Source organism: Aspergillus stella-maris (assembly GCF_047715825.1).
Source record: "Aspergillus stella-maris strain CBS 113639 unplaced genomic scaffold BDV14scaffold_32, whole genome shotgun sequence".
Lineage (NCBI taxonomy): Eukaryota > Fungi > Ascomycota > Eurotiomycetes > Eurotiales > Aspergillaceae > Aspergillus > Aspergillus stella-maris.
This window is the reverse complement of record NW_027396826.1, coordinates 257,062-268,625: the sequence shown is the minus strand read 5'-3', so window position 1 is coordinate 268,625 and position 11,564 is coordinate 257,062. Positions and strand designations below refer to the sequence as shown.

General features: G+C 50.8%; 2 protein-coding genes across 2 annotated transcripts; one reads left to right on the top strand and one right to left on the bottom strand.

The window, feature by feature from the left end:
- The first annotated feature begins 26 nt into the window (after positions 1-26).
- Positions 27-2,885, top strand: BDV14DRAFT_174775 (uncharacterized protein). Its single transcript, XM_073768952.1, has one exon. It carries the CDS (start codon positions 1,465-1,467, stop codon positions 1,930-1,932), a length of 468 nt encoding a protein of 155 aa, XP_073627519.1. The 5' UTR covers positions 27-1,464; the 3' UTR covers positions 1,933-2,885.
- Positions 2,886-5,267: 2,382 nt separating this feature from the next.
- Positions 5,268-6,272, bottom strand: BDV14DRAFT_75999 (uncharacterized protein). The gene is made up of 2 exons (XM_073777454.1): positions 5,564-6,272; positions 5,268-5,511 (listed from the first exon to the last, which is right to left on the bottom strand). Exon 1 carries the CDS (start codon positions 6,134-6,136, stop codon positions 5,648-5,650), a length of 489 nt encoding a protein of 162 aa, XP_073627518.1. The 5' UTR covers positions 6,137-6,272; the 3' UTR covers positions 5,268-5,511; positions 5,564-5,647.
- Positions 6,273-11,564: the final 5,292 nt, after the last annotated feature.

Here is an 11,564-nt window from a genome sequence, read left to right as displayed (position 1 = left end):
CGGTCACGCCCCTGCTGAGTCATCTCTGCCCTACGGTCCTTTCCGACACTAACCGGGATTTCCCGCAGCCGCCAGCTCTCTTTAGCTGGTCAACTAGCTACAGCTTCTCCAAATCTCCAACTGTCTGGCTCCCAGAGTCCCGGTCCTTCTCGAACGTCCAATCCTCAATCTTCCTCACGAAAACACACCGTCGGAATCTGGGGAAGTCGTCGAGATCCACCTTGTTCCAACAGCGTCCCGTTCTGCTCCATTCCGGAGCTTTGTCGGTGATGCCTCGGCTCGATTTCACTGCTACTTCTGCGTCGATCTGTCTCTCATCTATACCGCGTCATAGCCTTTTCTGTCATGGGATACACTGTTTACGATAAACAGTCGGGACACCCGAGGCCGGTTTCTCCCAGCCTGACGAAAGCCGCCATTGGATTCCGAGGATCAGTGACGGACGAACCACAATGACCCCTTCAGCTGCTTTCGTGATGCCCCCGATGCATATCACTCTATCTCACGAGTTTCGGCATTTGCTCGTGTGGAAAGTCGGCCTAACCGTCTGTTTTGATAGGTGTCATGACGAGAGCTGATGACCCTGGCGTCGACTTCCTCCAATGCGCCTACAAAGAGTTAAGATGCTGTGACACTCTAAAATGGTACTGCGAGGTATGAGGCAAGGCACAGCCTCGTTGTTTGCTTCTAGGCCGCAATACCCTAGGTTAGAGCTTTTGCCGAATTTGTCCTCCGCTGACAAAGGTAGCTTGCGTCCATTGTTTTGGTCGATCCTCAAGCCGAGCCTCCATCAGCAGACCAAGTCAGCCTTCAGTCACCAGTATGCACGTACCTGCTGCGATATAAAGCCCTTGGGACATGTACAACTCAGAATTCGTGGGCTGTAATAATCTTCATCTCATCTTTGCCCTATCTACGTGTCATATGCATCCGGTATGAGCAGTCACGTCAAATCGGCTCCGACTCGAATGTGAATTATCCGCCGCTGTTCTATACGACAACTGCTAAAATTAATGTGAGCCTTCTTCCGCGCCGGCCGCTGGGTTGACAACCCCTGTCATTCATTCCTCCAGTCATGCAAGGCTCCGAGATCACATTTCAATCTCGTCTGCATACGTGCCGCAGAGGCCTTGCGACTGCATTTCAGCTACTACACAAACGAGATGGGTCATTGAAACCATCCCTGTTGATTGATGTGATACCCATCAGCCTGCACTCACTGTCCGGTATATGCAGACACCGTCATGAGGTTAAGACAATCTTTCTTAAATCCTGCCTCCTCAGTCACAAGCTTGATGAGCTTAAGAAGAAAAACAACATCCACCTGGCTTGGTCAACCCTTGTTTGAACGTCAGGTTCATATCGTTAGGGGCTCTCCTTGCGTCGTTGCCCGGTTCGAGATACTGCTCTTTAGGTTTCTCAGACATTGCCTTTCCAACCGGGCCTATATGCACATCACCATTAATGGTATCTTATCTCAGTTTGCTATTTGCCCTAGCATCTCTCCGGATTTCCGCTGCATTTCCAACCCAACCCGGTCAGTTCGCTTCAAAATCCCATGCAACCACCCACCCCACAGTAAAGATTTCAATTCCAGCCTCGCAGCCACGAGACTCAATTCAAATGGCTAGATTCTGGTGCGATGATTGTTCCAGCAGGAGTCATCTTTACAGCCGAACATCATATCTCGTTCATCACACCGTCCGGGATAACACGCGACAGACTTCCGTTGCGGTTGACGCTTCCATATCCGTCCTTCTGCGTCGATTGTGCGTGCTTACCTGGTGGAAACCGAGATGGAGACGCCGCAAGGCAGTGGATTGGACGATCTATATATTCCAGTTCCTTGGTTATTGCAGCCTGTTATCCCGACCCAGGCTTAGAAGTTTACATAACCCGGCGGTTTTCAACCTTGCTTCTTCCCTTGGATGAGCCCAACTGCCTATTGCCTATTTGGGCCGAAGCAGCTGGATAGGTAATCTGGCCGTCCAGTTTGAATCAGGCTTTGCAATTCGAACTCGCGTCACATCTCGATGTACCGAGACGTCAATATGCGCCCTGTGGAATGGACGACCGCCGCTATGAGCCAGGGTTAAACTCCTCGCTCGATTTACACTAGAGATCTAGGATCAGCCTTGTTAGGCAGCGATACGCTTCAAATACTAACACATGAGCAGGGACTCCTCACAATAAAATTGCAACCGTCATGAATGGATGAGCAACAGGTCAGTATCGCTCGCTATATCAAAGAGCCACACCTGAGTATAGAGCGCAGCCAATGGGCAGGAAGGAATGACCAAGTTCATCGTTCATCGCGCCTTCCTTCGCCCTACAGGCAGAATATGTTTCCAACAGGGAAGGTGCAACTGATTTGTCCTCGGTCGCTCCTGCCTTGCGTATAATCACGAGTGCAGTTGAGGGAAGGAGCGACAAGCCCAGAAGTCCATCGCACCTTCCTTCCGTGTTGGAATATATAACTCAGCTTTGGGAAGGTGCAGCCCACCCATCGCTCTTTCCGTCTTTGGTCGTGGGTAGCAATTGGGGAAGGAACGACTAACTCTCATCGCACTTTCCTTCTGTGGTGAGATATAGTATGAGAAAGGTGCAATCCACTCATCGTTCCTTCCATTTGCCTTATGTATTTCAGATGGGGAAGAAGCGACCCCGTCATCTACTATACGGAAGAAGCGACCAACTTCCATCGTACTTTCCCTTATGGATAACAACCCGTAGTATGAGGAAAGCGCGACCCATCTACCGCACCTTCCGTCTGGGAACATACGAAGATCTCAACTGAGGAAGCTGCGACCAGCCCCCACTTCCATCGTACCTTCCCTCTTGAGCTTTTACGGTGGGCTCTAGTGAGAGGAAGGTGCAACCGGCCTCGGGGTCATCGCACCTGTTCTCTAGATCATGAGTTATTCTCGACCAGGGAATATCCGATTCTAGCAGAACATGGGCAAGGCACTCCCGTCGGTCTTTTGTAGTGTGTTGTTGCCTATTTGCCTTCATGTTCGTCCAATAAGTAGAACGTGCTTCGGCTACTATGCTATACTATATTGCTCGTCCTTGATTTCTCGAGTGCTCTTTTTATTTCTTTCGTAACATGACCTGATGGATTGGTACTTGTATTTCTTGGTACAAACCATTGCTGTCAATCTAGATCGGAAAGAGGCCTGCCTTCGTTTCTGTAATGCGAAGAGGATAACCATTGTGCGAACAGAGGCATGTATAAATATATATTCGCGCACCAGGACCACAAACACAAACTACACCAACCACACACAGCACGTATAGAACTCGCACTCCGAGTAGAGCAGAGGGCATGGCTACACCACAGACTTCAAGGAGACAAGTACAATGTACAGGAATGCCTACCTCTACCTCCATATACTGGGTCTTATTACTGAGGTGATGTCCTGTATACTCCACGGCCAACGTATCACGTGACAGTCAGCACTCCAATCGCCAGTCTTCTGGAGAGTACAGTGTTCATTATACGAGCCCTATAGGAACTAATAAACGGTCACCGGGAAACGAAAAGTTTGACTTGGGTGTAAACTTTCACTACTATCTTCTGGACGAGTCGTTCTTAGTACGGAGGGAAGTCCAACTAAAGCGCTAACACATACCAGGAAGTTGGAAGTATTGTCGAGTCCACGTAGAGCTGCCCGCAACTCTACCAAGCGCCACTCAAACCCAGCACTTCAATCAGAAAGCCAAAAGATGCAATTGCAATTGCAAGTCAAGTAGACCAAAAGTCCAGATTCCAGAACACAGAATAAGGCACCTGCATCCTCCATCCACCTCCGAAGAAAGACCGTAAATTTACATCCGTTGTTTTCGTAACTTACTGAGACGCCTTAATAATAGTGGAAATACATATTTATTGCCATTGCCATTAATAACTGGAACCCAAGACATAGACTAGCCTGACTGACTACCTTCCTTCTTAAGTCCGAACTAATATAGAACTAACCTACCGAACAACAGATTGAAGATGACGTCGGCGTCGGCGTTTGTCTGTCTGTGGCGGAACGTTAGGTCGAGCTAGACTTAGACTTAGACCGTGTCTTACCCGTGTCGTATGCCGGTGATGGATGTGCGTATGTCTTAGTTAAGTTGCAACCTTCAGTTCCATCCTAGACACAGTGGAAATTATTGCTGACAGGGTTGAGTCGAAACTTCAAAACTCAATTATAAGACCAGGTAGTCTAAATCCGTATATGGCCGTCTCGCAGTCACTCCCACACCCACTCCCACACCCACTCCACCCCACTCAATTTGCACAGAGTATCCGGACAAAGTGGCGGTGATAAGCGGATGGCAGGGATCGCTGGTGGTTGGTTGGTTGGTTGGCTGATGAACAGTGACTTCGGTAGGTAGTTAGGAAGTTAGTAATAAATCTCGTCTAGGGACATTTCTCGCAAGTTACTCTAGTCTAAGTAGTCTACCTAACTTCGCTTGTGGTTGTCAGTGTCGAGTCAGGAAGGAGTCTAGAGGTGAGTTCCAGTTTCCCGGTACTCTGTACTCCTGATGGTTGACACGCTGCAGCCACGGCGCATATCTTTTTGTCTGGACTTAGTTCTAGTGTGAGTGTAGTGTACCGACTGACTGACTTCCTCGGTAGCTCTCGGACTGCAATCAATGTCCCGCTCCGCTCTATGGGACGACTTCTGCAAGCGCAATGTGTCTGGTCATGGACACGGACACGAAGACAAGTGAGACAAAGTACGAGCGTGGTACTTCTCTCCCCGTGAACGTTGGCCGTGCCCGTGCCCGTGGCGTGCCGGCGGGTTGTCCAACGCTGCTTGGGACCCCTGGACGGTGGATGGTTACCGTGCCTGCTCCCTACAACCTACCTCAAACGAGTCGTGACCCTGTGCTAGGTGACATTAATGAAACGGCCCCAGTAATAATAAGACTGGCTGCCCGGTGAGACAACAGCCTCGGTGCTATCTGTCACTCGTGAATCGTGAATAATAATGGACCTGCCATGATCAAATTCGAGTTCAGCTTGCTTCTGTGTCGGTGACTTGGACGGAGTTATGACGAATACGACGTCGCAAGATAAATAGCGACACATCATTTCTTGGTAGGTTTTCGCATGCACTGGCCAAACCTTGAGGGCGAGCTATTATCATCACCACTGGTGATAAACCTGCGAACCTGGAGGGGTTGATGGTGGACTGTGGCAGGTAGGCAGCCCGTAGCATCCCAGAACTCTGGAGAAGGACTTGGTCAACTCATCTACGGAGCCATTGATTTGCTCGCCAAGCAATCGTCAACTGTCAACCGAGCAGCTGGGTGTGTGTAAATCGGAGAATGATGATGCTACGAGACGGGTCGTGTTCAAGTGCTGGCACCGGCTTTGGTGCTGCTACGGCTCATGCACGGAGGCCGTGAAAACAAGCCCTCGAGTCGTACAGGTCTCAACAGCTTCTTTCACCGAAACCATGTTTTGCTCCTGGAGCTCTTACAAATTACTGCGTTGTCGGACCAGGCTTTTGCCTATCGCTTCATAATCAGTGTAAGCGGAACAATCGACGAAAAGCATCCCTACCTGATGCTATCTTTACCTCGCCTCGCGGAGAACACGGCAGCTTGTCGTCATTTATAATGTCATCGAGTGTTGGGAGTATCAGAATTATGACATTGACTTTGAACAGGAATCGTGGAATAGGGGCGTCCGAGGGCCCTCGTGGTACTGTTTCTCAGACACCGCGCCCGAAGGGCCGTCAAGGGTCTGAAGGATCGTTCTCGACAGGAAATAGTGACTCTCGCCAGGCGTCGAAGCTGCAAGCAATATCCCTAACGCATCGAGTATGTTAAGCAAAACGCTGAGCACCCCAGGGCACTTGTTTGCCGCAGCGCCATGATGATGTTGACCCTTGCTAGCTGGGTTTAACAGCGAAGCGAACGAGGGATGATGATCGCACGTCCTTTGTCCTCCGTGCATCCTGCTCAGAAAGCGCAGGACGTGAGGCTTAAGATGTTTCGCTTGCAAGGATCTGAGAATGCAAGGAGACGTAAACAGCGGCAAGGTGGGATCGGAACAGCACAGCTGGTGTAAAAGCACAAAAGGCTTGTTTGCAATATGCTGAAGAACGCCAGCGCTGTCTGCTGATAGGGTCATTTGGACCTGTTCGAGGTGTCGACAAAGGATCAAGGTGACCCGCGTGCAGCGCAGGTCCAGAAAGCAACCAAGCGAAGCCAGGTAATTTCTCCGACAACCATCGTCCACTAGGAATATAGTAGCGAACCACTGCCAGCAGTGCAAGTGCACGGTGATAATAATGATAATGCAGCGAGCCGGCAGCCAGGAATGGGATAGATTAGGTCGATATTGAATTTGATAATAAGCAACGTTGTTCAATAATGTTTCGCAATACGGAACGAGGAAGCTGCATCATGTATCAAAATCGTGACAAGCGCGAAGTCGGTGCGCTAAGCGTGGTGCTCGAGGCGTCGTGGATGGGCGCAGCGCAGCAGTGATGATGTTGCCAGCTTGCAGGAGCCAGGCTTGGAAGCAAACGAAAAGAGAAGTGATCCATAGAAGAGACCAAGGCAAGCTGATTATTCGACTGGATGTCGATCGGCTTACATGCAAGCGGCTCGAAAAGCACACCACCTCCTTCCACGGTATCATTAACCGTTCAAGGTTCAACTGCCGAATGGGCGGACGGGCGGGTGTGCGTGTGTGTGTCTCGAGGATGAGACGATCAGAAGACTGCATCCAGGCTCCGACATGGGGCATATAACCCCTGTCCGGGAGAGGTCACAAGCGGAGTCGAACAAGATCAACGAGGACACGGAGGGAGTGCGAGAAAGTTAAGATCAGCGAGGCTGGAAGCAGACGAAGACAGGCATCCAAGAAACCTTGGACGCGACGGAGAGAGAAGACGGGATAGCGTCTATCCACAGTGATATGGCAGTGACGACTGACAGTGGCAGACTCGCCTGGACGTGGAGTGAAATTGAGTTGGGAACGCGTCGATGGAATGAATGGGGCGCGTCAAGGCAAATGGAAAGCCGAGAGCTCCGTGCACGCTGAGTAAGCCTCTTTCTCTCTCTTCATCTCTTGCGGAATCGTCGTGGCGGTGACCAATTTGGTGCCAGCATGGATGCCGGATGGAGCCTCGGCGACCAGCGCATGCTGTGGCGACTCTCAGCTTGGGTTAGCGGAAGCCAGCAGTGTTTCTGATTAGCTGCTGGGTCTAGTGGACTGCAAAAAGCAATAATCGTCCTCTGCTCCCGAGCCACTGGGGTTATCAAATCTGATGGAAGTATACTCCGTAGCCCGGTATAGTACGGCTGGTCTACCAATAACAGGGCCTCGCTAGGAGACCTGGAGAAGTATCGGCGAGAAGGATTGCATGCGGGACTGCTCCGTAATAATTACATCTAACACGGAGAGGGGGAAGAATTAATAATTTGATATGGTGAGCAGTGAAACTCTTTTGCTGAAATTACTGTAACTGAACACGGAGATTGCCTGGATTCTCAAGAGTTGAGGCTGACTCGGTGCACTGGTGGATCTCCATATCATCAGAATTAATTAGTCCAAGGTTTAGGGGTCAAGAAAAAAAAAAGCAAGATTGAATGGATGACAAAACGTTGGACGGTTTGTCGTTTGTCGTCTGCTGTTGTTTGATGGGCTGGGCTGAGCTGCCACTGCCACTGCTACTGCGACCATGCAAGAGATGGAAACAATACTCCGCAAGCCATGCCCAATATCACCATTATTGCGTCTTGTCTGTCTCAGGCGCCTGAGACCAAGAGTCTCGATCACATTCAGAATTTAGATCATCCTGTCATGGAGGGCAGCGTGAGTCTCCATCTGATTTTTTCATCCACGGCGCCCTTGAGGCGACTCAGACGGGCGGTTAATGGCCCTAGCCAAGGTTCCAGGTAAAATGGTGAAGTAGTCTGATGATGACGATGATCTTTGCTGGTCTGTGGTGAGGGTGATACGCACGCACGTCGTAGATTGTCGATAATGAAATCTTACGTCTGTCGGGCCAATAAGCAGGCGGTGGCACTCGCGCTCCACTGCTTCGGAGAAGTCGTTTCTTCCTTGTGTTCTGGAATCTGGAACGAGCGGCAAGCCATGTAACAATTATCCAAAATCCAGACTGTTTCTCGTTACAGAGTGGGCTGGTAACGACGAGCGACGACTTGTAAGCCGACAGACCGATGCAGGTTGGCATCAGCCTGAAGGCGATGGATCGTCTAAACCACGAAGGGTGACGCGGCTGTTGATTTGTGTACTGTATACTCTAGTCTGTAATCTGTAGATGCCTCGTCCGTTGTTCTCCGTGGACGAGTTCGACGCCTCCAGATGCAAGAGCTGGGAACATGGGCGCGGAAGTTGGAACACTCCTTGGGGCTTTGTCCGGTGATCACCGATTATTCCGTCCTTGCGGATAGTGGCAGAGAAGTCAGAAGTCAGACTCAGACTTGACCTCAGAACAAGGCAAAAAGGAAGCATGGCTTGGGCTGGCAGAAATGATCGGTGTATCAGCTTATCAAGACTAGCCTCTGCTGTTAGTCCGTCCCGTAACTTAACCTGTTGTTGGCTCTGGCACTGAGCAGAAATCACATGATGGGCAGGGATTCGTATGGAACAATATTTTTGGGGAGCTAGACTGCAAAAAGAAACTGTAGCGGTTCACAAAGACCTGCTAATTATGGTCGTCACTAGCACCGAATGGTAAGGACTAGGATGGAGGAACCTGCCGACAAAGAAGCAGACTTCAAGGATCAATCTACAAACGTACTATGTACTATAGAGTACGGGGTACTGCACCTCTGTGCTCAGATTGATTGTTTAGTACCACGGAATCCTTGAAGCGCCCAGTCTCAAGGATAAGCCTGCATTGATACTCCGTACAAAAGCGTTTAATATGATTGCTGGGGTTGGACCAAAGAAGCTCGGTCCAGCCAGGAAAAAGAAACCGAAACACAGGGCGAGGATTGTTTTTCGAACCACAGTGTGTTCATCATCGTCGCCCTACTCCGTCCATACGGCCTTTTGCCCTTTAACCGTCTTTGAGAGTTGAGGACGGGGTGTCGCTAGCCGCTGTTGGGCAACCAGGCGAATGAGAGGTCGCATTCGAGGTGTCGTCTTGAGCGCATAGATCGTCTCCATTATTGTTGCTTTCCATTGAACCATCCAAAAGCCATCGTCTGCACTATCAAAGTTGGATATTTCGCCGACCAACTACTCCTGAAATCTGGTTGTCCTCAGCCGAGGCGTTGCCCGATGGAGAAACAGACCCTACTCCCTAGTCTAGTCGGCTGGCAAAATGTGCTGCAGCCTGTAGCCTGTAGCGCCCAAGGCGAAAGAGCTCCTGGCTGGACTGCTCGCTAGGTAGAGTGGTAGCGGGTCACCATGTCGAAAAAAAGTCTACTTGGAAGTCTGGATACTGGATAGGACTGCACATCTTCCTGGCCCCTGTCTTAGTGTACCACTTGTATCCCAGTAGGAGCATGGCTTGAATGACTGTTTTGTCGCTGAATGCAGAAACGTGACGCAGCCGGGATCGTCCAGGGATGCTTGGAGTCTGGACACCGTAACTGGTGCTGGTGATTGCGCCTCTTTCCTTTTCCCGGAACAACATCATGTTGATGGTCGAAGCATATGATGATGCCCATCAGCATCAAAGAACGACAAGTGGCAGAACTTTGTCGACTCATCAGCATGACGAGACTCGTACCGGGGCTGTTCCGGCAACAGCGCCTCCAGCTAGGCGTTCTTTTTGAGTTCGCATTCAGAAAACGCGATGGAGAACGAAGTTTCTGGGCTCTACCCGACCCAAGAACATGAGGCTGCAGCATCAAAGTATACCTGAACAAGGAAGATGGCCCCGAACTATGGATGGGACGAGTGGAGGACGAGGGAGGTGTGCGAGCTAAGGTCTGCTGTGGGCTAGTCCGAAAGCGGTTAACACTTCACAGCGATACATCAACCTCGTATCGGCATTACACAGAATTAATACGCCGTCCACGAGCGCAGTGGCAGTTGACTTGACGTGCTGTCGGCGTAGAAACCGGAATCAGCAGCTGCACCTTCATGGATCGTCAATTCGGTGGCTCTCCTGTGACAAACACGATAGTCTGTCTACCTAACCTCGGCGGTTATTCTAACGAAGTTTGAACCTTTGATTAGATCCCGACAAAGAGCCGGGTTCAGCCAGTGGGAGTTGGGCTTGGATTCCTGGATTGCTTCGGAGGTGCTGGAAGGATGACCTAAGACGGTAGCAGGCAGTGTGTAGGTATGATAGTGTGGTTGATACACGGAACACCGCGGCCGGACAAGAGGACTGGCGATTGCAGATTATTGGGGGTGACTTTTGGTTGAGTGGACCTGGATATTTCGACAAGGAACTTAGCCATCGCCTCAGCCTTTCGGTTCAATAATATAACGATGATACCTTGATCATACGAACGCTAATCTTTGTTGCTCACCAACAGTCTGCGTTGCCCGGATCCAAGACCGAGCGCTTATTGTGGCCCCTCCAAGACCAGGCAGTGCTGAAAGCAGCGATTGGACTGTTGGCTGCCCGGCATGCGAAAAATGCTGGGAAAAGCTGACACGCCTCGGGCGCCTCTGATTTGTGCACCTCCCGATTCAGACACATTGCGTGCATACATTTGTACAAGACACACTATTCTTGCAGTGGATAGGTACCTTCGCCTGTGAGCCCTCGACTCCTCATCAAACTTGTCGCTCCACTGGCGCCCTGAGTCCCTCCCCCTCACTGTGTCCAACCGCCGAATTTTGTGCCGTTGCCCATGAGATTATTGATTGCTGCCGCTGCCCAGCCTCTTGTCTCTGGGTCCTCGCGTAAGTCACCCTGGTAATATACGTACGCCCGTGACGAGGGAAAGTATCGACACCACAATGTCCCACTGCTGGCTGTACCACTCAGAGCGAGGCCTGTCTGGCCTTTTTCTGGATCATTCGTATTCAGTCGTAATATTCCACTCACCCGGGCTGGACACCTGCAACTTCGACAACAAAGCCTGGCTGGTCAGCGGATACTACGATTCGTATTATACGATAGTACGACGATTGTTTACGCGGTCGAAGGAAGCATGGAGCATGGAGTAGGTTGGACGCCAGGCATTCCTTTGGCGTCCGCGGACTTTGTGATCAGCCAGCGTCTCTCCCGTGCTGCTGAGCAATGCCCCGGCCCCCCTGGATGGCCGATGGATTGTCCATTGTCGCCCCTTCCCACCAGAAAGGAAGGAATTTCAGGTGCACCACACGATGCTCGTTACTCGTTGCAATGTGACGCTCAGCCCTCGCGCAGGCCTCTCATTGGTTGCAGCATGGGGCTGAGGGACGAATGTGCTGTATTCAGCGTATTGCTATTACCATCTTCCTTCTTTCTTCGTCTGCCGTCTCCTTCCATTCCTCCCTCCCTGACTCACCACTGTCACCACCCAGCGCCCCCCGTTTTTTGGTTCTTTCTGTTTCTTCGCTTTTTACTGGTCCATAAGCCTGGGAGGCAGTCACCTTCCACAGCTCCGTCGCATGCATCCACTTGTTCCCTTCC